The sequence below is a fragment of the Xenopus laevis genome, chromosome 1L (genome assembly GCF_017654675.1).
Source record: "Xenopus laevis strain J_2021 chromosome 1L, Xenopus_laevis_v10.1, whole genome shotgun sequence".
Taxonomy (NCBI): Eukaryota; Metazoa; Chordata; class Amphibia; order Anura; family Pipidae; genus Xenopus; species Xenopus laevis.
Window position 1 is genome coordinate 132,179,823 of NC_054371.1, and position 27,351 is coordinate 132,207,173.

A 27,351-nucleotide genomic window follows, 5' to 3' on the forward strand; every position below is an offset into this window, starting at 1 on the left:
GTGCGTAACCGAGGACGCACGTGCGCAACCGCGCGTAATCGAGGACGCACCGTGCGTAACTAGTGAAGTTGTGCGCAAAGCACTTTGACTTCAGAGAGCGCACCCACTTTTTTTTTTACTGAGGTAGCACTTGCCGGGGTAGGCTGCATGTGAGGTACGTGCCTGGCGCCCCTTAATCTTTGCGCCCTAGGCACGTGCCTCTTCTGCCTACTCCCAGTTCCTACATCTGTGCAGTTGCCCCGCACCATCAACAAAAAAATGTCACGCTGGCCTGTCAAAGCTAAGCCGCGACCCCTGCCCTTCTTAATCACGTCACTATGGGCTTGCCCGATTCATTCTCTCACGATAGTTCTGTACTCAGAACTGTTGTTCGTTGGATAGCGTGAATCACTTGATATAGTTACTAAGCAACCACGGTACAGGCAGAAGCTGGGAAAGCGACTTATGATGTGCGTATTATATTACAGTATTGACGTTATTTTCTATTTATGTTTTTTTTCATCTTATTATAATTAACTTATGGGGTCATTGGGAATGTACTTTAATACGCGTTTAAAGTATATAATTTTCTTTCAGCAGAAAATACATCTTGGAAATGATTTTGAGCTAACAATCTGTTCTTTAAAGCAAATAAAGACAGTCCTTTTTTATTTTACAGCAGCAGCAAAGGTTTCCTCTTAGGGATCCACATTCAGTGGCTGTTCGGTTGATACTGAAATGCAGCTCATAATATTTTAAATATGTTTGAATAGCGGAATCCTCTAAAAGAATGCAGGTTAAGGGAATGTAATAAAGGCACAAAGTTTGCAATAACCCGTAGCAAGCAACCAATAAAATGTTTGCTTTTAATCAAGTGAACAGTAAATGCTTCCTGCTGAGTGGTTACTATAGGTAACTAGACCTGTCCCAAACTTTTCCCACATTTAATAATAATAATAATAATAATAATATAATAATAATAATATTACTAATATTAGTAGTATTGTGTGGCATAGATATGCTAGTTTTCTATGTGGGATGGATATATTGTGGAGAACAGTATGGTTAGAACACTAAAACTATTTAATTGCACTTCAATTTTTGAATTAAATTGGCAAGATTCCTGCCATTACTCCGAATACATCATTCATGTCATGAACAGGGGCAGATTTGGTTGTGCAAAGCCCACTGGCGCTGCTACCCCAGGGCTCCAGCCCCACACACCCACTCTGGGCCCCTGCTGCTCCCCTGCTCACCCACTGCCAGCCCCTTCTCTCCCCCCCCCACCCCCACATGCACCTTATATTTACTTTTGCCTCAATCAGGGGAGGGAAGGCAGCAGGGAGCAACGGCAGAGGGCATGTGTGTATGTATGTATATATATATATGTACACGCACAAAAACAGAGGGAAAAAATAGAATGCAAATTACCTCAATGATGCATTCTGACATGGACATGTGAAATGAAAAGTAGATAACAGGTCTTGGCCATCACTTGTTCTGTAGGAATATTTCACAGGAGCTAATGCAGTGGCTGTTTAATTCTGGTAGGCCTGTATTAGGCACCTAACACAGAAAGAAATTGCCATCGCTCAGTCTAACTCACGCTCTGGCGTTGACCAGCTTCTTTAAACATCATTGTGCCAGCGCTCGGTCTAACCCACATTCTGGAGTTGACCAGCTGCTATAAACAATGAAAAGCCAATATTTGTATACAAAGAGAAAGTGAAAATTTGTCAGCACACAGTTTTAAGCCTTTAAAAATAATTATTACAAAAAATTAGGTGTTAGTACCAAACATACCAAACATACACCTATGATGTAGAAAGGTGATTATTCACAGATTAGATATGCTTAACAGCTCCCTGCTTTCCCACTAGAGCTCCTGAGCTAAGGGTAAGTGCGCAATAATCTTACTACTCCGTCACATTGGTAAATGCTCTACAAACTTATAATGCTCACAGTGTAGGACTCGCGGACAATGAGGGGCCTTGACGTGGCACGTGCGCTTACATATTTTGACCAAAGTGTGGTACTAACACCTAATTTTTTGTAATAATTATTTTTAAAGCAAACCATGTGCTGGCAAATTTTGTCTCTCTCTCTCTCTCTCTTTGTGTACAAATATTGGCTTTTTATTGTTAATAGCAGCTGATCAACTCCAGAATGTGGGTTAGACCGAGCGCTGGCACAGTGGCGTTTATAGTAGCTGGTCAACGCCACACCATGAGTTAGACCGCTGATGATTTCTTTCGGTATAAGGCACCTACCTAGGAATTTGGGTGGCTACTGTATATGAAAAAAAAATGCTGTTTTTTTTTGTTTTTTAAAGCCTGCCGCCAGACACTTGTGGGTAAAACCAGGGAAGACACAAAGGAGACAAGGGGGTACCCCTCTTTTATACAATTGCACCTATTGAATTTGTGTCCATGTTCAACATCATGGTTCAGTTGGTTGAAAAGTCTCTTGGAGAAATATCACCTGGAGGTTACAGCTTATAACTGCTCATGAAGCTTTTAACTTTATTTAAGCCACTGTGCATGGACAAATCTATGATGGTTTGCTCCCATACTTTTCTTTACCTCTGTGATGTCAAGCTCCTCATCAGTACTCTGACCCTGTAGGTGGCTCCAATGAAATGTTCCCCCATTAGACGCCTTTTCCTGTTGTTAACAATTAATCTGTGTCCTCTAGTTCTCACAGTTTATCAGACTATGTTTTATGAATTACAAGAGCAGGTAGTATACTGTATTCAGGATTCCGTTTGAAAATGTTTTAGCAGTACCCTCTCTTTGCTGTACATGTGGGTACAGGTCCCTACAAGGGGATGTACCACCATCTTCTCGGGCCTTCAAGTTTGAGTATTATTTGAGATACAACCATCTGTACTTGCCATTAATATCCTTTGCTGAATTCTATTTAGTCTTCTCAGTCAACAATTAGCATGGCAAACAATCAAAGACCACCATCAGCTCAACCTAGCACCAGAGGAGGTATTGGGCACATACAAAACAGGCCACCAAGTGGAATGCGACCACCTCCTACTGCAAGCAGGCTGACAACAGCTGTAAGTAATTGGAAACGATATAATTGAATGTTAAAATTAATATTTGTGGAGATTCACTTAATTGGGTAACTGCGTTATTCCCCCTCTCTCTTCACCGTTTAATTGTGTAACCAGGGCATGGGGATGGACAGTGGGTCCCCCATTCTGGTGCACAAACAAGATTCTGAGATGATGCAAGGCTTGTCTTAATAACACAATGGCTCCTGCCTGCTTGTTATAATTATGAGTTGTCAGACTGAAGGAAACAAGATTCAAATAATTTATATAGTGTATAATAAAATAGGATTTTGAATATTTTTTTTGGGGTGACTGGTCCCCTTTAACTCCTACCTCAAGAGAGACGGATTGCTGAGATGATGAAACTGAAAAGTAACTTAATTATTTCAGAAATGATTCAGAATTATTAACTGGTTATATTTAAAAAGTTTCTTATTTGCATGATATGAAGCATATATTAAATTGTATTTTTCACAATAGTTCCCATGTAATAGCAAGTAGCAGATATGTTTTTATTATGGAGAAAAAGCAAATACATCAAAAAATTAATAGGTTTTGTAAATTGAGCCCTATTAGATTTGATATTGCCTATATTCTTATATACTGTACTTCCTAGGAACATCTAGATATGGGACAATGTCATTGATGAAGACCATCTAAGTCTGACTGAAACATTGCAATTGTACTTTTTCTGTTAATGAACTGCATCCTAATTGTTATATTCTAATGGGTGCAGTACATTTTTCCTATGTTATGTTGTATTTTGTACTGTCAGTATTATTAGTAGCACAAGGAACACTCCTCTTTGGACTTATACGTAAATAAATACAGTGTTTGTATGAAATTTGTATTACCTGTATTACGGTATTCATTTCTTGCAATAATGTAACAGCAATACAGTTTTAACTGCTGAAGCTATATAGTTAAAACTCACTCAAGCTTCAGGTATTAAGTTATTTGTTTCTCTTTAGATGGTACCTGGCAGTGCAAGACCAGGAACTAGGGGGGTTCCCATGGGCACAGGAGGAGTTCTGTCAGCACAGATAAAAGTAGCAGACAGACCAGTTACCCAGCAGGGTCTGAGTGGAATGAAAACTGCAATGAAAGGTAAGTGCCTGTTCCAACAAAATTAGAAGGTTTGTTCACAAATTGTTAAACAATGCCATGTAGCCATGTATTTTTTGCACTTTCCAACTTATCCCAGTGCAAAAGTGTCTATAGGTGCATCAGGTGCATCGCATAGGAGTGCAAAGAGTAGCTCCTCTATTTGTATTCAGTGGGCCTGTGCTGCATTCAGGAGCTGCTAGGGGTGGCCAGCTCTTAAGTATTCCTGCACTTACTGTATCTCTGAGATGTTAAAAGGAAATTGTATTCAGTTCTGTTTATAACATATGAATGCAATTACAAAATAATGAGACCTCAAGAAAGTTACAAATGGTTTTATGTACACAGGAATACAAATAATGATTTTGACTACTGATTAGCTTGAATTTTTTCAGTTTTCATGAAGTGATCTGTTTTAAAGGTGCACAGTCACTTATTTTTAAATCAGTGTAGCATAGATGCCCCTTAAGTGGGCAGTAAAACTTTTAAAGGAAAATGCATTAAAGCATTTTCTAGTGCTCTTCACTTTATATTATGTTTTAGAATTATCTTTGATGACATTCTGTTCCCTCAATCCCTGAGTTTAAAATGCTGTTTTGTTGTTAGGGTCTTTTGTGTTAGCAACCTTAAATGCACATAAAGCCAGACTTGTTGTTATCATTGGTTAGTGTTCATTTCAGATAATCTGTAGTCATCTTCCAGTCTGTCACTTAAACCAGTTCCTGCTTGGTGGGATCTGTACCTTAGAAACAAAATAATAGTTTAAACACACAGTACACAAACAAATGATGAGTGAGTGCATCTTACAGGACCATGTTCTGTATCATACTTTTTTTGAAGGGGGACGGTCAGTATTGCACTTTAACTGAGAAGGGTGAATACATTTCTGTGTAGTTGTCAGAATTAAAAAAAACTGTTAAATGCCTTCGGCAATAATCATATTGAACCAAGAATATAACATCATGTGTAAACAAAACAGGCAATATTCTTATTTTAGAATACTCTTGCTTCTGTCCCAGGGGGGTTGCCCTGTCAGAATCATTCCTTGCAAAACTCCCTTTTAAGGGAACATCTCCATAAGCAAGCACTTTGGGGCAGAAATATTTATTTTCGCTGTTGCCCACTAGTAGCAATATAAAAAAATGCCTCTTTATGTCATTGTGGGGGTAATTTATTAAGGTTAGAGTTGTGTTTTCCACGAAAATTGGAGTTTTCAAGATTTTTTTGGTCAAAACTCACATTTTCGGGTTAAAAAACACACTCAAATTTTTTCGAGTTTTTTTAAACGTAATTTATTATACCTCAACCCTGGAAGTAGCTTGAATCCCGAAATACACCATCTAAAACCTGTTGAGGTCATGTAGAAGTCAATGGCAGAGGTCCCTTGAACCATTTGAAGATGTTAATAGCCTTCATGATGTCTGAGGGATTTTCAGAGGGATTATCCCTGAAAAATCTATAAATTCAAGTGATTTGAGTTTTTTTAAACGAAAACTCAATTAATAAGCTGAATCGAGTTTTTTCCATTGAAGTTTTTTCTTAAATAAGAAACCATTCGAGTTGTGAGTTCATTCATCAATTAAAAAACTCTAACATACCGACCTTTTATAAATAACCCCCTGTATGCCTGTCACAGAATGCTAACAATTTTGGTTAGCACGGAGCAGAAGCTTTGGAACTCAAGATATCATGTTTCAAATGTAAAATAATTATCATTTAAAGAAAAAATAGATATTGTACCAACTGAATTCAAGATACCAAAGAGAAGCCCAAACAACAGACTAACGTTCTCAGAAGTCAGATTAACTTGAGCATTAGTATTATAATAATAGCACTTTCAAACGGACTTTCATGGAATATGTGATGTAAGTCTTTATTTTACAAGATGGTGCTAGAGAGTAAGAAATTTTATATTTGTAGACAGTTCACCATTAGTAACCTTTAAAAACAAAGATTGCAGATCTAATATAGCAAAAGAACTTGCATTGTATGAGTCTTTGACATGAATTTGGTTTTTGACATGCCAGTCACTTAATAACAAATGAATTAGACTTTTTTTTTGGATTCTTTGTATAGCATTTATTGAAGATAGCTATTTATGTTTTGTTTTTTTTTAAATTAAGAACTTAATTTCTTTCCTTAGGTCCCCAGAGACAGATTATGGATAAGTCTTACTTTCTCGGACTCCTAAGGTAAATTGTAGGTACCAAATACTAATTATTTAGGGATACAAGAGAAATGCCACTCGACCTAGAACTGGCACTGACCCTTATCCACGGTCAGCCCGTGTCTATAGACCACAGGCTATCGGCCAAATTGTAGAACCAAGAAATTGTTATTCCATAGTGAATAGCTGAAAATAGCAAAGGTCACTCACTGCTGGTGGATGGTGGCCCAGGTGCTGTGCCCCGGACTCGTAGTTTCAAACGAACACAAAGAGTATATAAATAAACAAACAAACAAATAAGTAAATAAACAGTAATTCAAAAAGGTAAAGAGCAAAAAGTAAATATGCAAATGGGTTGCTACATGATTTTATATGCCACAAATTCATACTGCTGGCATAGACGGCGCACAAAAGCAATTCGTACTAAAGAACGCACTCAATTGTGCAATTAAAGTAAGGAACCAGGGACGTCACTTCCTTAATGTCTCTCCCCTCTATTTAACGTTTTTTCTAATTCAATGTGTTCTAGCCTATGAATATGTGTCTAGCGATACGAAATACGTTTTTTTTTAATGATGTGAAATAAAAGTCTTATTTTCTACATTTGTCTGAAGTGATCCCGTTGGAGTGCATGCCTCTTTGTCTTCGTTTGAGACCAATTACTAAGTAACTTTATTTTTGAACAATTATGTATTTTTAAGGGAAAGCTTTTATTACAGAGGGTATAACAGACAAACCTATTTAGAGCAGCAGTTCTCATCCTTTTTTCACCAAGGTTTAAGATTTTTTTAATTTGTCCCCAAAAATGTTGCATATGAAACAATTGCAGTGCATGTTTTTAATTCCCAATAGGCTTTAGGAAGATGTATTATAGCATATGAAAAATCAACAACTACTCCACTTGGTCTCACTATTTTTGTAGCGGAACTATGCTGAGCTGAGGTAGTAGTACAGTAGTAGGTGCCATATAATCATGCCCAGCAGAGCTAAGCAGGTGCATTGCATATTTCGGCGGTGTTAAATTTTTTTCACTGTTAGTAATGCCTACCAACCATTTATCTTATGTTTTGTAGGCCATGTGATCAAATTAAAAAAGTTTGTGCTCAAAATGGTGGGTAGGTTCTAAAAATAATATATTACGTGTGTTAACACTTTTGTGCTCATGCATAAGCGCAGAGCTTATAGGGATCCAGCTGGCCAAACACTTGAAGCAGAGGTATCTGGTCCTGCTTTTACATAATAAATCATGGCTTGTCCAGTGTGGATCTTCCTGTGCTTCTGTGCTTGTTGAAATTTGCATTGTGTACATTAAGTTAATGATGGAATGAACTGTAGCACACCATAGGACAAATTTGGGTTCAAATATGAGGAAAAATTCTTGTTTGTGCCACAACATAAATTTACAGACTATGTTAGAGTTCAAGGTGATACTATGTTGCCTATTCTTGGGTGCATTTCATGCTAATTTGTCAAAATATGATGTGTTTCTTTAACAGGAGTAAAGTCAGTGAGCTAACCACAGAAATGGCCAAACTGAAAAAAGAGATTGACACATATAACCAGGAGAACTCTGTCTACCTGTCTTATGAGAAAAGGCAAGTTGTCTAGTTTTTTACTTTAGAAATGAAATATGGCTTAAAAAGCTGTCTTTAGTTGAATGCATTTAAAATATAAGTTGTCCTCAATGCCTTAGTTGAAAGCATTTAAAATATACAGTAAGTTATTAAATAATGACACTGAGAATCAAGCAATTTTCTGAATCTTCATTTGCAGCCCCTTGTTCACCAAATCACCACAATCAAGTGACCCTTGTAGATCATCATCATCATCATTTATTTATATAGCGCCGTCAAGATACGCAGTGCTTTACTTGTAGATGGATGTTCTCTTTGCCATATCTTGATTCAGTTGCTGTACAGTGCAACTAAACTAGAAACAGGAAGGGCACCAAGATGCCATTCTTTACTATGGCTGCTACACCTGCACCTACCACACACTTATTAGAGCAGTCTGTTGTGTAATTTTCCTTGTTTTAGGAAGGATATGATGAAATTAACCTTTGTGGTATAGGTTCAGAAAGGATCTTAAACCTTCCTGCACTGTGCAGTATATTTACAATATGCATATTCCTGCTCCTATTCCCTAAGTTGACCCAAAACAAACTTTCTTTTATTGAAAAAGGTGTATGTTGGGTTAATGTTGGGTTAATTTACTTACACTGAGCTAAGCTTGTCTAGTGCTGTAACTCATAGCAACCAATCATCAATGATCAGTCTGTTACAGGTATAGTAGATTAGTGAAAGCACATTTCTGATTTGTTGCTATTGGTTATTGCACAGGCACTTATTTTCCAAGTGTTAGTAAATGAGACCCAAGGCCATGAGTAAATGAGACCCATGTTTGTTTGACACCAGCATTATAGACCTAAAGGTAAGACCAATACATTTTTCTATTGTAATCTTATTGTTTGTTTTCAACTTCTTTTCAGAGCCGAAGCCCTCGCTGTTGAAATCAAGGAATTTCAGGGGCAACTTGCAGACTACAATATGGTATTTTGTTTTTTTTGTTGTCATCAAAAATGTAGTAAAAGTATGTACATAACTGCAAAATAAGTAGAAACTTACTGAAATTACTTAGTTGATAACTTAGTTGTGTAAACAACAAACAACAATGTATGATTAGTTTATTACAGCCATTCACAGCTATATAATCCTGGTTGTTCATATTCTGTATATATATAATTTTTTTTTTTGGCAAGCGTTTATGATATGTATCTTTTTTGACTTCACGAGTTTCTGTTCTGCCACTTATTATTGGAAACGATATATGGGAAATGTGTGATAAATTAAATATTTAATCTATTTGGGATTCTAAAACCATATACTCTTTTTTTTTTTTTTAACAGTTGGTTGATAAGCTGAATACTAACACAGATATGGAAGAAGTGCTGAATGACTACAGTATGGTGAGTTAGAAGTCTGCTACCTACATCCTGTAGGTTTGCAATAAAATTTAGTTGTGAATGTATGTCAACTATAGAAACACAATGGTTTCATCCAGTTTTTATTTCTTTTTTTTCTTTTTATGCCTATTGGTCATCTCCTGGAGTATAAATAATTCAGCAATTGTTTCCTTGGAGAGTTTATCACTGTATATTATATACAATTAATAACAGTGCAATCCATAATCCTTGTGTTTTTTATAATAGGCAGCAACATATAAACTAAATGGAATATAATAAGAATAATTTTACAGTATCATATGTAAAAGCAGACCTTAAAAGCATACATTGTTTGAAAGGGGTGGTAAGCCTTTAAGTTAATGTTTAGTATGTTTTAGAATAGCTAATTCTAAGCAACTTTTCTGAATTATTTGCTACCTCCTTCTGACAAAAAACAAATGCACTGTAAGGCTATAAATGTACAGTATTGTTATTGCTGCTTTGAATTACTTATTATTCTATTCAGGACCTCTCTATTCATATTCCAGTCTCTTATTCAAATCAGTGCATGGGTTTGAGGATATTTTGGGCCCTAGTAAGCAGATTGCTGAAATTGCAAACTAGAGAGCAGCTGAATAAAAAAGCTAAATAACTCAAAAACCAAAAATAATAAATGAAAACCATTTATAAATTGTCTCAGAATATCACTCTCTACATAATACTAAAAGTTCATTTAAAGGTGAAAAACCCCTTTAACAATTTCATATTGATTTTAAACACAGGTCAAGTAATTAATGCTTTTTGTTATGACTATTATGCAGTAAAAATGAGTTTTATGAGATGAGTCAATACACTGCTCACATTCCTTTTTTGTTTTTAAAATAATGACATCACTGTTAAACACAGAACAAAAATGGGAAGTCTTTAAAATGATGCTTAATAAATATACTTGTCAGTATATTCCACTTGTAAGCAAGGAACGTCGTTGCAAAGCAAAACCTTTTTGGTTCAATAGAAGTGTTGGTGTTGAGGTGGGTAAGAAAAGACGTGCTTTTAAGGCTTTCAAGTTAGCTGGTACAGCCGAAACATTTATAAGGTACAAGGAGGCCAATAAATCATGCAAAGAAGCTATAAGGCAAGCTACAATTAATATAGAAAAGGATATTGCAGCAAGCAGTAAAAAAAAATCCAAAATTATTTTTTAAATATGTTAATAGTAAAAAAATGAAGCAGGAACGGGTGTGACCCTTACTATCAGAGGGGGGTCAGCTGGTTGATGAAAACAAAATAAAAGTGCAGATTCTGAACTCATATTTTTCATCTGTCTACACAAATGAGGAACCAGTAAGTGAAGGTTTCCTTCTTAATAGTACCAATTCTAGTAATACAACTAATGATGCATGGTTCACACATGAAGAAATTCAAAAGAGACTAGAACATGTTAAGATTAACAAAGGTCCCGGGCCAGATGGTATTCATCCCAGGGTAATTAGCGAGCTTAGCTCTCTGATTGCCAAATCTCTTTACTTAATTTTTCAGGATTCATTGAGATCTGGCATAGTGCCGAGAGACTGGCGAATTGCTAATGTGGTGCCTCTATTCAAAAAAGGATCCCGTTCTCAGCCTCAAAACTATAGCCCAGTTAGTCTGACGTCAGTGATAGGAAAACTTTTCGAAGGGTTAATAAAGGATAAGATACTGGACTTCATAGCAAATCATAATACTATGAGTTTGTGCCAGCATGGTTTTATGTGTAATAGATCTTGCCAGACTAACTTAATTTCTTTTTACGAGAAGGTAAGTAGAGACCTTGATTCTGGGATGGCAGTGGATGTGATTTACTTAGACTTTGCTAAAGCATTTGATACAGTGCCACACAAAAGGTTACTGGTTAAATTAAGGAATGTTGGCCTGGAACATACTATTTGGAACATACTATTTGTTCCTGGATAGAGAACTGGCTAAAAGATAGACACAAAGAGTGGTGGTAAATGGAACATTTTCTAATTGGACCAGTGTTGTTAGTGGAGTACCTCAGGGCTCTGTACTAGGTCCCTTGCTTTTCAAGGTTGGGGTTGTTTTCTCTGGAAAAAAGGCGCTTGCGAGGGGACATGATTACACTTTACAAGTACATTAGAGGACATTATTGTCAGGGAGCCGGGAGGTCCCTCCAGGGAGGTAGTCAGGATCGAGGAGGAAGCCCTCTTGAGGGAGCAAGGTCGCGGTGTCCAAAGGGTTAATCAAAAGAGTAGTCGGGATCCAGGCAAGAGTTCAAAGGCAGGCAGAATATTAGCAAAGTCCAAAAGTCCAGGCAAGAGGTCAGCAACAAACAGGAACAAGATAAGTCTTCAGCAAAGCAGACAGGAAACCCAGGAAACTTCACAGGAATGAATCCTATACTTGGGTGCCATTCTGGCGTCTTGGTAAGGCTTTTATTTTTGAATTTGGCGCCATTCTGACGTCATCGGCGTCCTTGCGTCGACGTCGACGCGCTGACGTCATTGCGCCGGCGCCGCTACCCACATGGCGGCAATGGGCGCCACCATTTTGGGAGCGACGCCGGCAGGGAAGGACGCGCCGCCCGGAGCTCCTGGACCTGCTCCGGGCGGCGATCATGACAATTATAGACAAATAGCAGGGGACCTTTTTACCCATAAAGTGGATCACTGTACCAGAGGCCACCACTTTAGACTAGAAGAAAATAACTTTCATTTGAAGCAATGTAGGGGGTTCTTCACAGTCAGGAGAGTGAAGTTGTGGAATGCACTGCCGGGTGATGTTGTGATGGCTGATTCAGTTAATGCCTTTAAGAATGGCTTGGATGATTTTTTGGACAGACATAATATCAAAGGCTATTGTGATACTAAGCTCTATAGTTAGTATAGGTATGGGTATATAGAATTTAATTAAAAGTAGGGAGGTGTGTGTGTATGGATGCTGGGTTTTCATTTGGAGGGGTTGTACTTGATGGACTTTGTCTTTTTTCAACCCAATTTAACTATGTAACTATATAACTATCCTTTCAGCTAAAATCTCAGAATGACCGGGAAGCCCAAAGCATTGATCTCATTTTTACTGAGCGTCAGTCGTAAGTATTTACTAAGAAATATATATTTGAAATTTATTATCAATACTTTTGCATCATTTATCTGAGAAAGATGAGTTTTTTGATCTAAATAATTTTGGACCTAATTTTAATTAGATGTTGAAAAATTAATTTTTTTTGTAAATCTGTTTTCTGTATGTTTGCAAATGATATTTTTGTCAGTTTTGATCACATACCATTTAAAATGATAAAATTATCAGAACAGAAGTAAAAAGTTAAAGGGGTTGTTCACCTTTAAATTAACTTTGGGTATGAGGAAGAGAGTGATATTCTGAGACAATTTGCAATTGGTTTGAGTTTTTTGTTATTTGTGGTTTTTCAGTTATTTAGCTTGCACCTGTCATTTATAAAAAAGTTTTTGTACCCAGTGAATATTTAAAAATATAAAGTACATTTCAGTTTGGAGAAATAGTCTACAGCTGTATAAATGTTATCAAATAATCATGCGCCAAATCATTTTGCAAAATACATTTTATAAATAATACTTATACTGATCACAACTAATAGCAACTTTATTTTGAAAAGAATGGTATGGTATATACAGTATGGTAAGTTTAGCCAAAAGCCTGGTATTAGCAGTCTAAATTTGTTAATATCTTAGTGTTTTGTGCAGTTTAAATAAAATATCTTCTCGACTTTTATTTGGCATGGGGCATATTTTATCAAAGATCAGTAAAATCACCAGTAAAAAAAAATTAGTTGACTGGAAATGTTACTATATTAATTAATTAATTAATTCTTTCATGAGTGAAAGGATGTGAAATATTCTGCAAGTGGGGAAATGCTTTGGTGAATGAGCCAGTTTGTTAAAATGTTGAAACTTTGGAAGTAGATTTGTGAAGCTTATAAAGCTTAGTACATTGTAATGTTTTTTTATTACTGAGAAAAAGGGAATATTGTTAAACAAATGTACTTATTTGGTTAAAATTTAGTGTGTGGGACATGACCTCACAATAATTTGGATCTTTCTGGATTTGGCATATATGTACAAAGTTACTTATATACAAAGTTGTTTGTTATTCATGTTAACTCTCCACTCTTAAATCACGTTCATCAATGTACTTGTCTTCGATAAATCCATCCTCTTCAGGCACAAAAGAATGCATTTGTTCAAATACTATTACTGTTTCTTCTTCCTCCATGATTTGTCCATTGTTGCTCAGGTCAATATCCACATTAAATTCTTCCTCAAACAAATCTGGTGTCTCTTCCTTCAGACGATGATGGTTGTAACTAAGCAGGTAGTCATACCACCTTGGGAACTTCACAGCAAATAATATCACTAATGATGTAACAATTCCAACAACTATCACTCCTACCAAGAAGGTCCAGCTATTTCCTGTACCAGAGAAATAGTAAAAACATTAGGTGAAAAGGACAATATTATTTGTTGCTAATTTTAAACAAAATTGACAGTTATTTGATATTCATGGTAACCTTACTGTCAAAATTACGGTTGTTCTTTGTTTATTATTCCCCTACAAGGGGATGCCTTTATCCCCTTGCACCCTAGATTTATTTGGTTTAGTTTCTGTAAAACCAGAATTTTTCTCTCTGTTTCTGCACTGCTAGTTCTGGCCTTTGAAACAATGTATCAGAATTAAACCTTGCATGCTTAACATGTCTGTTAATCAGCTGACTTCTACATTGTTTCAAAAGCCAGAACCACTAGGGACAGACTGATAACTCTTCATAACCTTCATTATGCCCATCTATTACAATTACGTGTAAACTACTAATTATTTTTGAATAACTAGTAATTATTTTGTTTAATTTAAGTAACCCATGAAGATTTTCTTTTGCAATTACACAAAGATTTGTGGCACCTGATTATATTCTGTATTGAGGGGGATATACTGTATATGTAGCGATGGAAGAGACATGCAAGTGCAGTAAAAGTAATGTGCCTCAGATACTCTTGTTTCCCAGTGCATTTGATGATGAATCCTGCCCACAGCATGCTGTTGCCATGTAGCCAGCTTTATCATCATCTGAATTCATCAGATGAAGCCCTTTAAAGGAATTGTTTGGTGTAAAAATAAAAACTGGGTAAATAGTTAGGCTGTGCAAAATAAAAAATGTTATCAATATAGTTAGTCAGCCAAAAATGTGATGTATAAAGGCTGGATGTGTAACATAATAGCCAGAACACTGCCTTTTGCCTGGTAACCAATCAGTGATTTGAGGGGGGCCATGTGGGTCATTTCTGTTGCTTTTCAATCTGAGCTGAATGCTGAGGATCAATTGATAACTCCCTGAACAGTTATGACCTATGTGGCCCCCCTTCAAGTAGCTGACTAAATGAGAGTTAGTAAGCTGAAAAGCAGGAAGTTGAGTTCAGGCTATTATGTTAGACATCCAGTCACTCCAGCCTTTATACATTACATTTTGGCTAACTAACTATATTAGAAACATTTTTTATTTTGCACAGCCTATCAATTTACCCAGTTTTTATTTTCACACTGAACTGTTCCTTTAACCAGAGTCTTTATTTGGCAATCCATGGAAGTTTTTTCATGCTTGTGTTGCTTTCCAACTGAATTTTTATTCAAGTGTGTTTCATGGGTACAAAAGGTTGGGAACCCTATGTCTAGAGCAATAGAGGGCATATCATTTTAAAATAAATATAAAATAATTTAATGGTTTCCCATAAACTGACACCTAAGATATTTGAAGCTCAAAATACAGGTGGGATGTGTTGGATGGAGGAGATAATTGAAAAATCAACTATAGTGGTAATTTTTGGTCCAGGGACACGAGTGCCCCTTGCTCATTTGCGAGCTCCCTGCCTGCTGTGGTCTGCATTGAGCACCTGATGAAAAATATGACAGTTAGGGAGAAGTGCCTCTCAACACCCACACCCTCATGAATCAAGCACTGCCTAATGCAGGCAGTGCTTTACTTAAGACGCATTCCGAAAGGGAGTGCAGAGTGCCACACGCAGTGGGCAAAATGCAAAAAATGGCCAATTGCACCCTTTCTTTGAGCTTTGCATACTCCAGAGAACATTGTAAATGAGCTCTTATGTCTCCTTAAGTCTCCATAAGTCTCCATAAGTCTCCATAAGTCTGTGTGAATACTTCTTGTGGGTATCACTGACTGACCAAATGCTACCTTAGCTTAATGGTTTACCTTTTCTAGGTGCGCTGGTAGTCCCATTGAAAGATTCAGGCTGAAAAACTGTTGTATTTTTCGTTTTATCCAAAGCTGTTGTAGAAACAATAACTTTTGTAGAACCTGTGTCACTGCAATTCAGTCTTTTAAATATATCCACAATTGTTGTATTCTTAGGAGAGGCACAATAGGTAACATGTTTATCTTCTGAAAAACATAACGAAAATACATACACATGTTATGAGTTAACAATAATGTATTTCCACAAAAGCCTCACCCTGCTAGAGTGTAAATGGTTTGTTTGTCTTTAGTCACTATGCCTTTTACTCTTGATGAAGAAAATCTGAGATCTATAACCTATAAAATAGTCAATATCTACCAAGACTACTTGTTATGAAACATCTAGGGGCCGATTCACTAAGGGTCGAATTTCGAAGTTAAAAATACTTCGAAATTCGACCCTCGGATTGAAATCCTTCGACTTCGAATATCGAAGTCGAAGGATTTAGCGCTAATCCTGCGATCGATCGATCGAAGGATTTTTCGTTCGATCGAACGATTAAATCCTTCGAATCGAACGATTCGAACGATTTGAATCCAACGATCGAACGAAAATCCTTCGATCAAAAAAAGGTTAGCAAGCCTATGGGGACCTTCCCCATAGGCTAACATTGACTTCGGTAGGTTTTACCTGCCGAAGTAGGGGGTCGAAGTTTTTTTTAAAGGGCAAGTACTTCGACTATCGAATGGTCGAATAGTCGAACGATTTTTCGTTCGATTCGTTCGATTTCGTTCGAATTCGAACGAATTTAACCAATTCGATGGTCGAAGTACCAAAAAAATACTTCGAAATTCAAAGTATTTTTCATTCGAATCCTTCACTCGAGCTTAGTGAATCTGCCCCTTACTGTTGCTTTGAGATAAACTGCATCATCAGTGTGTCTTTTTTTTAATGATTGTGCCCCTTTGAAAGGGTAAATGAGAGTAATTACTGTCCCACAAACCCTCTATATGTATTTCTAACACATGGGGAGGCCCATCTATCAAAGGTCGAATTTTGAATTCATGTGAGTTTTTTAAAATTCGAATATACTCACAATTCGACTGGGAGTTTATTTAAGAAAAAATTCAAATGGCTGATATTCGATCGATTGTTTCCAACCTGATTCGTATTCGATTATTACGAATCGAATTTTTCTTCTGAAAAAAAATCTCGAATGTCAGGAAAGCTATTACCATCTCTAAATTGCTCAATGGACCTCTGCCATTGACTTTAAAATGAACTCGGCAGGTTTTAGATGGAGAATATTTGAATTAGGACTCTTTCCATGGTCGAGGTGTGATAAATCTCACATTCGAACTTACATTCAAATAGGGGAATTAAAATTCGAATGTGTGAATTTTTAAACTCGAAAATTAGAATTCTTATTGACTATTCGACCCTTGATAAATCTGCCCCTTAATTCGATTTTCACTTGCAACCAATTTTTGCATGAGATTAAACAAGATTCAGCCTCAAGTTATTTTCTTAAATTTACTGCCATTTGTGAAAAATTAGTAAAGCTGCTTCCACCAACAAGAACTGTTACTTCATTTTACAAAACTCAAATATAAACTGTAAAATTTGTTTGTAGGTAGAGGTATGGGACCTGTTAAACAGAATGCTCGGTATAACAGGTTTCCAGATAACACAGATTGCGTACCTGTACTACCGTTCTTTTGGGTGAATCTGCCGAGTCCACCATTTGAATCACCCTTTGTTTTCTGTCTGTCACTGAGTTTTTGCAGAATCCATATTATACTATAATTAATAATATCCTGACGAGCTTGTGTGTGTGTGTCTGTGAACATGATTTGGACTTTCAGTAGTACATTCTGTTGGGGCAGGGACTGATGTGATCTGATATGTAATATTTGTACAGCACTGCAGATTATGACAGCACTATATAAATAAAGGATAACTGTAATAAATAATGACAATTTAATAACTTACCAAGTTTGACTGTAATGTTGTTGAGCCCGTTTTCCAGGGAGCAGGTACAATTCAAAGGATTTCCACTTATTGTTAAATTTAGAGAGTTTTGCAAATCTTTTAAAGTTTCTTTTATATCCAGGCTTTTGTTGCTGAGATCTAAAATCTTCTGGTATTGCAGGCATTCAAATGAAGATTCATTTATAGTTTGAATAGAGTTGTGGCTGAGATTTAAAATTTCTAGTTTTTTTAGTACACAAAAGTAATTGATTGGTAAACTGGTAATGTTATTCATAATTATGCGGAGTATAGTGCAGTTTGAATACTTTTCTAGGTCTGTACATTTAAGTGTGTCTGTGCAAAACGCTGTTCCATTAGATATTGGCTCTGCAGTACTCTGTATAAAAAACACATGAATATTTAATCCAGTTTGCATTTGAATAAAGTAATTAACTTCTAGCATATTAGAAAAAGCACAGTAGGGTTCAAAGATTCTATACTGCTAAATATTCTTATAAAAGCTATAGTAGACACAGACAATGCACAATTGAAGCCGAGTCTGGCTGCGGGCGGAAAAACTTGCCGTGTGCCACTGCCCTTAGAAGCAAGTACAAATTGGTGAACATCATATATATCATATATCCAAATTACTAGCAACAATGCACTGATGTGAATAAGAGACTGGAATATAAATATGAGAGGAATGAATAGAAAGATGCATAATAAAAAGTAGCAATAACAATATATTTGTAGCCTTACAGAGCATTTGTTTTAAATGGGGTCAGTGACCCCCCCCCATTTGAAAGCTGGAAAGAATCAGAAGAAAAAGGCAAGTCATTGAAAAAAACTATACATAATAAGACCAATTGAAATGATGCTTAGATTTGGTCATTCTATAACATACTAGAAGTTAACTGAAAGGTGAACCTCCCATTGAGGTTAAGTTTAATTTTATCCATCTCATCTAACTTTAAAGGGCAACTATCATAGTACTGTATCTGGTTGGGGGGAAACAATACTATTTTTTGCCAGAAAATTCTCCTAGCAAATGCTATACTGCCTGCACCAGGAGGGACTTTCTGGTTGGGATGGCTATATTGGAACTCCATGCATTTGAATGATGAGTGTCCAAGATCTCTCATTATGTGCATGTGTGTGAAATAGGATTCCTCCTAATTTACATTGCATATACGTGGCCAAAATAGCAGAGCTAAAGATAAGAAGTGTATCAACTAATATATACAAAAGTTTACAGTTTGATGACCTCCCATCTATGAAGTGCTTCAGGGACACATGAGTGCAAAATTAAACTTTAAGCTTCAATATTAGAAAAACAGTAAAAAAATAAAAATAAATAGAAAGCAGTTCTAGAAAATAGAAAGCTATTTGCTGCCTCTGTTTACCTGCAGGGCTCTGCTGCCTTAGTCAATTTTCTCACATTGACTCTCTGCAACATGCAAGAATATGCTTATATTAAATTCAACTGGAAATTGATAGGATTGGAAGGATGACCTTTTCCACTTACCCAGCTCTCATAATCCAGCTGTACTTCCAACCACTTAAACCAAACTCATTTATATACTTAAAGGAACAGTAACGTCAAAAAATAAGTGTTTTAAAGTAAAATGAAAATATAATGCAGTGTTGCCCTGCACTGGTACACTACTATTGTTTATATAAATAAGCTGCTGTGTAGCCATGGGGGCAGCCATTCAAAGGAGAAAAGGCTCAGGTTACAAAGCAGACAGCAAATAAGCTCTGTCTGTCTAATGGTGTTATCTGTTATCCATTAGTTAACCTGTGCCATATAGCCGTTTTTCAATTTCCGCCATTGCTCCACAGCAGCTTGTTTATATGAACTATAGTAGTGTTTCTGAAGCAACCAGATCAGTTTTACCAGTGCAGGGCAACACTACATGATATTTTCATTACTTTAAAGCACTTTCATTTTTTGGTGTTACTGTTCCTTTAAGTAAAAGTACACAGGGTATCTTGTTTGATATTTTCCCCTTCAAAATAACAAATTACAAAATACAAGGAAATACCTCTGAGAAAGGCATATGCTGTTATAATCAAACATTCCTGTGTAGGAATTTACAATGTGGGACAGCACTTTTGATATCTGACCTTGTAATTCTAAAGTAGCTAGGGTGGGGTGTTGATGCACATCATAACATCTATTGTCTTAAAAATGTATTATATTTACTAATATTTTTAGATTTTGGTTTAAATACATACTTGCTGTGCATTTACAACAGTGATGATTCCACTCCATATCATCAGCAAAAGTATTTTCATTTTCACAGCCTAAAAAGAACAATATGACATTTATCATTCTAAGAGGCATATTTATACCTACATGTAAAACTGCTACGGACAAAAATATTCCTAAAAGAGATTCTGATTTTTATGGTTTAAAATTACACTATTTACACTACAAATAATTCACTCTACCATATAAAAAAGTGTACGTTTTAGCTGTAATATTCATGTGGAGGTAGCCATATAAGGACATTGTGCCTGATCCTGTGCTTTCAGCATTTCATTTCTGAACTACTTTCAGATAAGCTGTTGTTTCTCCAACTCAATGTAACTGAAGGAATCACAGTGGGATTTGGATTTTTACTATTCAGTGCTATTTTCATATTTACCAGGGAGCTGTTATCTTGCTACATTCTCATTGTTCTGTTGATAGGCTGCTGGGGGGGGGGGGGAGATGATATCACTCCAACTTGCAATGCAGCAGTAAACAGTGACTGAAGTTTATCAGAACACAAGTCACATGACTAACGGCACCTAGGAAACTAACAACATATATAGTCCCATGTCAGATTTCAAAATGAAATATACAAAAATCTGTTTGCTCTTTTGAAAAATTAATTTCAGTGTTTTACCAAGCAGTAACAATGTTTACCATTTAGTAACAAAAATAATAATGCTTTCAGACTGAACTTTTTCCCTGCTGGAACACACTGAAGCAATGAACAGATTTGTCTGAATCATTAACCTTACCATTAATCTTTGGAGGCAGATAGATATGCCAAAAAGTCAAAATATTTTTGACTGCTTTATAGCAGACCAAGACACCATTCTGTTGTATGGGGTATTAGAGCTCAGCTTAAAGGGGTTGTTCACCTTTAAACAACTAGTTGTTTTCAGATAGATTACCAGAAATAACGACTTTTTCCAATTACTTTCTATTTTCTATGTGTTTCTGTTTTTTTAATATTCAATTGTAAAGTTTCATTTTTCACCTTCTAAAGCAGCTCTGGGAGGGGGGGGTCGCTGACCCTGTAAAATGTTCTAAATTGATACATTTCGTTGATACATTTCGTTGATACATTTCTTATCTTTTTCCCTGCTGATCAGAATTTCTGGGTTTCATTACAGGCAGCTGTTAGAATTGATACAATAGTTGCTAATACTGCAAAATGGTAACAGTTTAGAGTCTGCACTTGAAATTACTGAGCTGCCAGACTCAAACACCAGAAACACGAATATTCAACTTTAATCTTAGATTTTGGAAAAACAGTAGAAAATAAATAACGGAAAGTAATTGAAAAAAGTCTTTATTTCTGGGCAATAATCTAAAAACAACTGAACTGGAAAACAGTGTTTGGAAGGTGAACAACCCCTTTAAGTTCATAAGAAGATTGTTGCTTTCCTGTCCACACATGTTTGCAGAACAAATAGGAGGCACTCTTGAAGCCATGTTTTTCAGTGAATGGCACAGGTATGGGATCTTTATCCAGGAACCCATTATCCAGAAAGCTCGGAATTATAGAAATTCCGCCTCCCATAGACTCCATTTTATCAAAATAATCCACATTTTTCAAAATGATTCCCTTTTCTCTGTAATAAAACAATACCTTGTACTAAGATATAATTAATCCTTATTGGAAGCAAAACCAGCCTATTAGGTTTCTTTAATGTTAACATGATTTTCTAGTAGACTTAAAGGAGAATTCAACCCTTTAACAAAAAAACCCATACCCCCCACCCCATATTAGTATTATTATTATTATTATTATTATTATTAACATGTATTTATAGATTGAAAACATATTGCACTGCTGATTACAAAATTAACTTTATTTGTAAATGTAATTGGCATGGAAAGCAATATTTAACGCTCTCCTTATATTCTGTTTTGGTTCTGGCTACATTTCAATAAATTCAATAAAATGTTAATGCCAACAGTTCTGTACGTGTTATGTGACTGAAAGAGTTGTAAAGAAGAGCGAAGTACAGAAATTTGTAAGGCATTATGGGAATTGGAGTCCTGATCGGAGAAGACTGCAACAGTTTTTAAATGGCAGGTGTAGTCAGAACTAAAAATGCAGAAAGTAGCGAAGGACAATCAGATACTGATTTTAATTACTTTTTCAAATAAATTAAAGATAATGTGTAACTGATGCATTATGGAACCTTGCTTAGAATAACAGTTCCTTTCATTAAGAAAAAAAATATTTTTGGTTTTCAATATTAACTGGATTTGGATTAATTTATACATAGATATGTGCTTGACCTTTATAACAAAAAGGGAAAAGGCTACACAAACAGTGCTTTGTTTAGGGGATTCATTTTCTCATTAAAGGATCAAGCCTTTAAAATGTCACAGCATGTCTTGCCAGGCTAGACGTCTTAAACTATTTATACTTTTAAATTGAATAGCCATGATTATAAATGCAAAATTCACATATTGTCAGAGGTTAATTAACTATAAAGTACAAGTGGAGAATTCTTACCTATACACCTGTTTATGCCGATTACAGCTCTACCTTTCACATGGATAAGGAGCAGTGCAGCAACCAGGAACACCTTGTTCTTATTTAACCTTTGGACTCAGAAACAGGTGTTAACTTCTTTAGCAAAAGATTGACTAGTTACTCCTACCCATATATAAAGCCCAGTCTTTAACCAATAAGGTATAAGTATTGGTGAAGACTTGATTAGATCTTTTGCTTGCTTACGTCACTTAACAAATCAGGCAGGTTATAGCTCTATTTTTTTTATCTGATCCCTGAGTCTTGTTTCTACTTAAAGATGTTCCATTTTTGCTGACTGAGCTTCAGGGTGCTGAGTTCCCTGTGTGCAATATTCATTTATACGCGTGCATATTCATTGGTAAAAATTGTGTTTAATTAGCTATTACATGACTGCAGTTATTCAAATCTAAGGCTCTGCTTAGAAAAACTAATAAAGGATTAAAAAAGTATTGTAATATAATGACTGAATTGTAATTATGATTTTTATATACAAAAAGCTCTGAAGTAAGGCAATATCTTCAGTTTTTACTGATTTGCTGTAACTACTTTGTTCTGATGTTATCTGTGCTAGCATGAATTCTTGCTGATAGTCCTTCTGGATGTCACGGTCAGCACCCAACCCTCGGCTCGTGTTTCACCTTTAGTGTGACCGCCTTTGGTCTCGGGAGGAGCCCTCAGCTACTTGGATGCCACCAGGACTTAAACAAGAGGTGCAAGGCTAGAGGTTCTGGATAGACAGAGGGGCACGACTGTTTAGCAAAGTCTTTGGGCAGAAGGTCGTGGTACAAGACATTAGGCAAAAGAGTAGTCAGATCAGGCCGGGTCGGGGCAGGCAGAGAATAAACGTAGTCAGGCAGGCAAGGGTCAAACCAGGAAGTCAATCAGAGGGGTTACGCAGAAGAGGTAGTCGGTATTCAGGCAAGGGTCAGGATCCAGAGGTCAGAATAGTCAAAAGTCAGGCAGGGGTCACAACAAGAATCAAATACAGAATAATCAGAAGTTCTAAAGCACAGAAGCACCAGGAACAAGATCCTATAACGGGCAATGTGTAGAAATGCTTTGTGGCTTTAAATACTTTTAAATTTTGCGCCACTGCGTGCTGACGTCACACGCCAGTGCGCATGCGCAAACAAATCAGGAAGCGGTGCGCCACACGCGCCCTAACTCATACTCTTTTGCAGCCCAGAGGAGCGGCAGCATGGCGGGTGTCCCCGCCAAGGAGGCTGCAGGCGTCCCTGCAGACCTCCTCCCACTAGACCACCAGGGTGAGTTATCACACTGGGTTTTTTTAAATAGCCTTAAGACATGGAAATACACTTATTTACAAAAAGCATGCAATATTCTGATGCAGAGCACTCTGTTGCATCTAATAAGTAGTGCCTACTGCAACTTGAGTGCAGTTCACTAACATGGATGCAAATTAGCATCAGGTTTAGCAAATAAAATGCAAGTTGCAGTGCACATTTTTCTTGCATTTATGTAAAAATGGCTCACGTGTTGACTCACGTGGAGCAAGTTAGTTGCAGCTATAAATCCAAGCCGCAAGGAACCCTGATGCTGATAATTCCAGGGTTCCCTTGCATCCAAACTTTTCACAATACAATACATTTTTTCCAGATCTCTAGTATAGGTATACACCATGCTGATCATTGTAAACCTCATTTCTCTTGTTGTTATGCCACACTATTGTTCTAATATAGATGTAATTCTTTTTTTTCATCTTATTAAAGGAAAGAAGAATTTATTCGAAGTGTAGAAAAAGACATCGAACTTGAGAAACAAGCAGCTGATGGTATCATTAGAAATATGTCAGAGGAAAAGCAAGCCATCTACTTGGAGATGAAAGTAAAGAACGATCAGCTGCTAAAGGTAAGGGCCATAATAATAAATAACAAGGTATATATTTTTGTACTCACATATACCTCATAGTACTCTCATGCCTTTTATGTACACAGTCCATTATGTACTAATATTATAACTTTTATATGCCCTTTACTTGCCCATGTTTGTACAGTGTTTTCATTATTTTTATACAGACCATTTTTCATGTTTTGCTGATTACTACCCCATGGTGCTTACCTAGAGAGATTTCATTGTCTTTATTAGTTTTCTTTTTTCAGTTTATAGTTTTAGTCTTTATAAAATGGTTTGCTTTTTTCCTTTTATTTAGGACCTAGATATTCATCAACAAGAACTTGATGCACTGAATGCAAAGAAAGAGTCTTTAGAGGCTGTAAGTATTTGTGAAAAACCCTTTTTTATTTAAAAAAAAAAAAAAAGTTTAACAGATTATCACCTGGACCAGAATGCTATGTAGTTGTATCCTTGTGGTCTCCCCCCAACTATTTAAAAATGTATCTAATTTAAAAATAGACCAGAGCCCTCTTGGTCTACTAATTGGCTTATGTAGACAGTGAAAGAACATTTTAGAATACATATTAATTTTGGGATTATTGCATTTATTTCCATTCTGGGCTTAGTCCCTCATCTTCTCCTTCCCAATTTAGAGTAAGAAAACCTTAATTGCATGTATGGATGCAGCTAAGGAGTGTTGCAAAAACAGTGCAAGAAAACACACTTCATGCACTCAGAGCGTAACAAAAATTTATGTTGTTGGTCCAAAATAATATGAAAGAATTTGCCAATTTTCAGCCTTCTTTATATAGCCTAGACAGCAGAGTGACATAAGAGAGTAAAGGTGGCCATACGCTATAAGATCCGCTCGTTTGGCAAGGTTGCCAAACTAGCGGATCTTAACCCGATATGTCCACTAACGGCTGGGTGATAGATGAATGCCGAATGATCGGATTACAATACTACGAATGGGCTCCGACAGGTCGCAGGACCGCATCAACTAGCCGATGCAGTCCTGGATCGTACAAAAAATCAAACTTGACCGATCGATATCTGGACGATTTCTGGCCTGATATCGATCGGGAGGACCCATCGGGAGCCCCCACACATGGGCAGATAAGCTGCCGAATCGGTCTAAAGGACAGATATCGGCAGCTTTAATCTGCCTGTGTATGGCCACCTTTAGAAGTAAGAGAGTTACATCATGTTTTCTGCTTTTGCTCTCCATTTATGTTGTTTCTCCTTCCCTTGTCTGCAAGCTTAGCTCACTGTGTGCCAGTTTGATCCATAACTTTGGCAAAAAAGCCATAACTGTGTTTTAGAAATGAGTGGTATTACAACCAGTGTTCATTTTATACTGCTGACCAATTTGCCATTTCACTTTTCCTAGGGTCACTAACATTAGAAACCAATCTTGATGATGAATAGCAGAGGGCTAGCATAGAAACACAATTTCATACAAATAATACAGATTACAACAAGAGTCATTGAAATATTCCTCTTTTGTGGTTATCACCTATAAAGTACACTGTATTTCACCTTTGCCACATTTAGAACAGAATAAGTCATGTATTATGTGAGAAATAGCTTCTTGTGTGTAAATGCAAAACACTATAAACTTCACTTTTTTTTATAGCAAACTATATATGGATAAACGTTAACAAATCTATTGATATAAAAGCATGAGAAAACATGAAGTACAATTGTTGTTGTTTTTTTCCTTGCTTCTCAATTTTTCTAAATACAAACCATATGACTTTACTTCTACCCTGTAATTAATTCTTACTTATTGTATCCTATCAGACTTTTGTTATGTTACATATAATTTGTACATATTAAAAAAAAAGGATTCAGTAGTTCAAAAAAATTAGTTAATAAATAAGAAATCTGCTTTTATACTTATGTATATGTTTGCATTCACCAAATTAAGTCACTGTCGTGAAGCAGACCACAACATTTTTGTACCCCAGTTGGAATGGATTGGCAAAGCACTCCACAATTTAGGTTTTAGTGTTTCAATGCTTGTATTAGTATATGACTTCTTATTGCTTCTCCACCAAGCGAGCATATTCAGTTTATTATAGGTCTGGCCCTACTCTGTTTTTTGTCTTCTTCAGGATATTGCCCATTCTCAAGTTAAGCAGGAAGCCGTAAAGTTGAATGAGAAGCTTCATGAACTGGAGTCTCGCAGAGATCAAACAATAGCAGAGGATAAAAGCATGGGCTCACCACAAGAAGAAAGAGAAAGATTACTGAAGCAGGTGATATAAGGAGTCTATACTGCTGTATAGATCAGACATTCTTCGAACGTTTGTTATTATGCATGATAATAGATTATCATAGCATTTTTCCCTTATGTTTACATGTAGGAAAGGTTTAATAAATGGAAACCATGAATGAACCTAATGAAATAATGCACATTTCTAGTCATAAGTTCATGTACACATCATATTTTTATTCTTCCTCATTAAAACACACAAAGCTCAAAGAAGCCTGAGTTTTTAGTATGTAGCTGTTCTTTTTTGAGATTGTTCATAATGTTTAAATTGTAAAAGAGATCCTGTGTACTAGACTAATTTTTTACTTGAATACACTTGTTGTTTGTCAATACTATAGTGTTAAAGCTTATAGTCTTAATTTAATTGCCAAAGGCTAGTTGTATATGGGAAAATGTGTACTTTAAAAAATGTGTTTGACCACCTTTTTGTTTTTAATAGGTGAAGGAAGACAATCAAGAAATTGCAAGCATGGAGAGACAGTAAGTATCTTAAAAAATCATGTACAAATTAAAGGCACAGGTCTCAGACCTGCTATCCCTGCACAAGTTATTGCATACAGAAATTAAAGGTATTGTTTAATTGCCATAGAAAAATTGTTCTAATAGGGCATGACCTCTGGTTGGGCTAAACAATACTGTTTGGTGTGGACTATGTTGGGGCAGACACATGTGCATAATGGATTCCCCAACTCACTTATTATGTACATGCCTGTAGTGATAGATCAGTGGAAGTGCCACAACAGCTGGCATGTTAGGTGATTCATATGCTCATGCAACATGCATACGTTGCCAGCTGCTGTATATACTATTTTTATGATAGCTTTAAATTGATATATTTCTTCTTTGTAATCAGCAACCTTGTTGCAAGTTGTTACCGTGATTTAAAAAAAAAAATCCACTTTGCCACACTAGATGGCACTAGTTGGATTACATAGTTTGTTTGCTGCTATTTGTTGTGTAAAAACCACAGAAGTGCAGATTAAACCTATGCCCAGGAAAAAAA

General features: G+C 36.3%; 2 protein-coding genes across 4 annotated transcripts in view; one reads left to right on the forward strand and one right to left on the reverse strand.

The window, feature by feature from the left end:
* The window catches only part of ift74.L (intraflagellar transport 74 L homeolog), a 42,730-nt gene that overhangs the window by 445 nt on the left and 14,934 nt on the right, over positions 1-27,351 (forward strand). Inside the window, exons 1-12 of one of the 3 annotated variants that reach the window (NM_001095800.1) lie at positions 130-449; positions 2,903-3,046; positions 4,015-4,150; positions 6,291-6,339; positions 7,811-7,909; positions 8,803-8,863; positions 9,220-9,279; positions 12,282-12,343; positions 23,947-24,085; positions 24,387-24,449; positions 26,188-26,331; positions 26,788-26,828. In NM_001095800.1, coding sequence (NP_001089269.1) covers positions 2,924-3,046; positions 4,015-4,150; positions 6,291-6,339; positions 7,811-7,909; positions 8,803-8,863; positions 9,220-9,279; positions 12,282-12,343; positions 23,947-24,085; positions 24,387-24,449; positions 26,188-26,331; positions 26,788-26,828 — 977 coding nt within the window. In that variant the 5' untranslated portion in view covers positions 130-449; positions 2,903-2,923. Of the gene's footprint in view, positions 1-129; positions 450-2,902; positions 3,047-4,014; positions 4,151-6,290; positions 6,340-7,810; positions 7,910-8,802; positions 8,864-9,219; positions 9,280-12,281; positions 12,344-23,946; positions 24,086-24,386; positions 24,450-26,187; positions 26,332-26,787; positions 26,829-27,351 lie in introns of those variants that run through there. The other 2 variants (XM_041582709.1, XM_041582716.1) reach the window with 2 other exon arrangements.
* On the reverse strand, positions 12,856-22,330 carry LOC108713937 (leucine-rich repeat-containing protein 19). Its single transcript, XM_018257683.2, has 5 exons — positions 22,196-22,330; positions 19,686-19,754; positions 17,469-17,844; positions 15,494-15,682; positions 12,856-13,700 (listed from the first exon to the last, which is right to left on the reverse strand). Exons 2-5 carry the CDS (start codon positions 19,743-19,745, stop codon positions 13,387-13,389), a joined length of 939 nt encoding a protein of 312 aa, XP_018113172.1. The 5' UTR covers positions 19,746-19,754; positions 22,196-22,330; the 3' UTR covers positions 12,856-13,386.